This window comes from Trichosurus vulpecula, chromosome X (assembly GCF_011100635.1).
Source record: "Trichosurus vulpecula isolate mTriVul1 chromosome X, mTriVul1.pri, whole genome shotgun sequence".
Lineage (NCBI taxonomy): Eukaryota > Metazoa > Chordata > Mammalia > Diprotodontia > Phalangeridae > Trichosurus > Trichosurus vulpecula.
This window is the reverse complement of record NC_050582.1, coordinates 30,467,799-30,472,085: the sequence shown is the minus strand read 5'-3', so window position 1 is coordinate 30,472,085 and position 4,287 is coordinate 30,467,799. Positions and strand designations below refer to the sequence as shown.

Here is a 4,287-nt window from a genome sequence, read left to right as displayed (position 1 = left end):
GGACCTCAGTTTCCTCTGCTATAAAACGAGAGGGTTGGATTTGGTGGCTAACGCCCCTTCCGGCTCTAAATCTGGTTTTTAGTGTAGTCATATTTCAGTCAAAAGGAAATCTCTAGGATTTAGCTGTTCTGTTTCTTTTGTTTGGGCAGGTGAGGGGGTTGGAGTGCCATTACTTTTTAAAGAACATTTTGTTTTCCACCCGGAATCAGTAGCAAGATGTTCCTAGTGTAATAATTTTTATAATTGTAGTTTATGCTGATTATTGTTGTTTGTTCTTCTGGTACTACCCCACGTAAAAACAATTAGGATGTTCAAATCCTGGGGTGTGAACCGAGATATGTTACCCTTTGCCGGGTTTAGAGGAAGAAATAAGGATTTCTGTTGAAGGTTGATAGGAAAAATTCGCTGACACCATTCCCCATGGGAATGTGGGCAGTCTACTTTCCCATACATTTGGAATGAACATGGGAACCTAATATCCTATTTTGTTACTCCTTGTGTGACTTTTTCTTTTGAAAATGAATTGATCCATTTTGTTTAGAGCCAGTGGACCGACCCTGTGTGATTTTCAGCAAGCCAAGAAATTGAACGAAGCAAATGACAATGCAAAGTGTGCTGAATTTGGCTTTAGGGGACCTAGTCCAAATCCTAGGTCTTCTACTTATTTTTGCGACCTTAGGCAAGTCACTCTCTGTCTCTGGGTCTCAAATTTCTTCATGTATAAAGGGAGAGAGTTGGGCTGGGTGGCATCTAAGCTCCCTTCCAGCTGTACATCTATGGTCCCATGACTTTTGCCTGACCTTTACTGCATGTGGCTGTTAGTGGGCCAATTTGAAAAGCGTATTGGATATGTGATTTATTTTTCCTTTTTAAAGAAGTGTGTGCCAAAAAAATTGTGCCCTGTATAAGAACTTGGGTCATTTTGTAGAGCATTTTTGGACATGAAATTCCTTTTGTTGAGTAATATAAAGACTACTAGCTTTAGGAAATAAAATGCTTGGAATATATAGCTCAGTGAGAAGGCAACGGGTAAAGTAAGCTTCCCTTCTGTGCTAGTCCAGTTGACACAGAGCCAACTCTAGAGATGAGAGCTCAGTAACTATATTAACTATCCATTATAACTCTGTCCATTAGAACTCTATCCGTTAATTATATGAAATTATGCTTATGTAAAAACTTCCGTTTTTCACAGCACCGATGAGAACATTCCGAATGGAATTTTCAGTGCTGACAGGTGGCTGTGAGGAGTCCTCATCTCAGTAACTTATTTAGCCTAATCATTATTGTGCTGCTTGTGAGGAAACCAAAATTATCCTGTGATGTCACATGAAATCCCTTCTGTTGAGCAATGTAAAGACTACTAGCTTTAGGGAACAAGATGCTTTGTATATCTATAGCTCAGTGAGAAGGCAAAAGGTCAGTTAGCTTCCCTCCTGTGCTAGCCCTGTTGACATGCAGCCAACTCTAGAGATAAGAGCTCAGTAACAATGTTACTATCCATTAGAACTCTAGCCATTAATTATATGAAATTATGCTTATGTAAAAACTTCTGTTTTTCACAGCACTGATGAGACCATTCTGAATGGAACTTTCAGTGCTGACAGGTGGCTGTGAGGAGTCCTCATCTCAGTAACTTATTTAGCCTAATCATTATTGTGCTGCTTGCTAGGAAACCAAAATCATCCTGTGATGTCACAGTCATGAAACTGGAGCCACCATTATGATGTCCTAGCTTACTTTAAGTTTGTTGGACACTGTATTTTAACCTGCTTACTTGCTTAAAAGCACTAAGACTGAGCAGATATAATGGTTACAGCTGAGAAAAGCATAGAAGACTGAAAGATTAGAAATGGATTCTGTTAAATCAGAGCCACAAGAAAATTCTCCTCGAGGTGGACCCGTTGACACAGAGAACAGCAGCAGTTCTACTTTTTCTTCTCCACCTCTGGGGGAAGGTGGGATACCAACTATGGATGCTGACCTGCGGCCTCTGGTTGAAGAAAATGCTTTTCAGGCTTTGACTGGAGAGCCTTTGGCAAAAAGAACATGTTTTACATTTTACGATGAAAGCTTGATAATGGAAGAAAATGAATTTTCCTCCCTCACCTTTCCTAGAAAGCTTTGGAAAATAGTTGAAAGTGATCGATTTAAGTCAATTTGGTGGAATGAAGGTGGAACTTGCATAGTAATCAATGAGGAGCAATTTAAAGAAGAGATTTTAGAAAAGAAAAATTCTATTAGGGTATTTGAAACTGATTGTATGAAGAGTTTCGTCCGCCAGCTTAATCTCTATGGCTTCAGTAAGCTTCCTCAAGACTTGGAAAGATCTCCTTCCCTTGACGATTTTGTAGTGGAAGAAAAAGAGACTTTACCATCAAGCAAGGTAACTTTAATAATAACATATGATTTTACAAAACTAAATTTAACTGACTTCAAAAAAGACCTTAGTCTTATCTGCTATGTTTCAAATACAAAAAAGTTTACTTTTATCAGTTTATAGTTTTACATGTGATATAGGTATGAAAATTCTGATTTAAATTGAATAATGATATTAAAGATGAGTTTCTTTGTTGTGACTAAACTCTATCCCTCTTGAACTTGTTTGGATTTTGATAATGCCTTTCTAAAAAGTATTTTAAAATTAGCCTACTCGCATTGGTAGAGTACCTAAGCTAGGGGGTTAATATTAGAGCAAGTATTTCAGTGTAATAAAATGGTACTTTCAATTATGTGAAATGTAGAGTAATATCACATTGAAATAGTATGTAATTAAGAAGTATCAGTACTTTTTGGTAGCTGACTGACTAATTAGCAGAGTTTTGAAATTTTTTCAAGTGTCTCCCAATCACGAATTAATGAATCTTATGTATTTTTTTTTAAAATTTTACCATGCCTTTACAAACACTTTTTAAAGGAAATTTCCACTTAGCATTTTGAGGCTAAATCTGCTAAATTACTAATCATTTTAGTGAGATGATTCTCTAGTGTGTGAAATGAAGGGGTTGGCCAAAGGTGATTTCTAAAGGTTAGAACTCTAAGGCTTAGCCAGCTTCAAAAATCTATGATTCTAAAGGAATAGAGTAAGATAGATTTTTTTTTCTAGAACCTTCTGCCTGATCCTCTCTGATTTTAAGTACATTTTTTTCTTTTGGTTTTTAGTTACAGTTGTACTATAATCCCGATTTTAAAAGAGGCTACCCTCACCTAGTCTCAAGATTGAAGAGAAGAGTGGGTGTGAAAAATACAGCTAACTATCTTTTCATGCCAAGTCAAAACATGATCAAGAATTTCTTAAGAGGGGATCACCATAAGAAGTCTTCTCCGACTGGCATGACTGCTAAGAAACGTTCTGCTTCTTCTTCTTTTGCTTCTTCTTCTTCTTCTTCTTCTTCTTCTTCTTCTTCTGCTTCTTCTGCTTCTTCTGCTTCTTCTGCTTCTTCTTCTTTTGCTGCTGCTTCTTCTTCTTCTTCTTCTTCTTCTTCTTCTTCTTCTTCTTTTCTGCTGCTGCTGCTTCTTCTTCTTCTTCTTCTTCTTCTTCTTCTTCTTCTTCTTCTTCTTCTTCTTCTTCTTCTTCAACTTCAAGAGAGAAGGGGCCAAAAAGTGTGAAAAGTAGCCACGTCAATGAGCAGCCATCTGCCAGCGGCCCAGCTTCTAGAGGCAACTTCTCTGCTCCCCAACTCTTGGTAGGAGGAGCTCCTCATGCTAGACTGAACCAGTTCACTCCTTTCCACCTGGCTCATCTGGTAGGTCTTCCTCAACTGAATATGCATGGTACAGATGAATTTGCAGCTGCTGCATCTCTCTATCATGCTATCCAGAATGCTTCATTTCACTCTGCGATGTACCCAGCAATGTACTCCGAGTTGACAGCCATACAGGCCCATCTGGCCAGCCTTCTGCCATTTTGGGGCCCATGGTACTCAATACCTATGATGGCTGCTGCCTCTGCCCTCTCAATGCCCATGTCTTCCGAAGAGGAACAATCCTCTCAGTACCAACATTGTCCCAATTGCAGCTGCAGCTCTTCAAACAACGTTCAGTCTTCCAAAGGGGATCCAAGGTATAACTAATGTCCAGGCTACCACTGCTGAAGCTAACCCTACCCCTTTTTTCATTTTTTTAAAGAGGCAAGGCATTAAAAACCAAAGATGATTCAGGTTATTTTATCTGAATAAAATTAATTGCTTCACTCCTGTTTTTTTTCTCTTTCTTTCTGGTTACCTCCAGTATATTGTGTTGGGGGGGAGGGGGTAAAGAATTAGCATTAAGGACATCATCCATGCCTAT

At 38.6% G+C, this 4,287-nt stretch overlaps 1 protein-coding gene across 1 annotated transcript; it reads left to right on the top strand.

Moving 5' to 3' along the window:
* Nucleotides 1-1,849: 1,849 nt before the first annotated feature.
* On the top strand, nt 1,850-4,070 carry LOC118832591 (heat shock transcription factor, Y-linked-like). Its single transcript, XM_036739881.1, is given in 3 exon segments — nt 1,850-2,383; nt 3,160-3,495; nt 3,498-4,070. Coding segments are annotated over 3 exon segments (1,443 nt in total).
* Nucleotides 4,071-4,287: the final 217 nt, after the last annotated feature.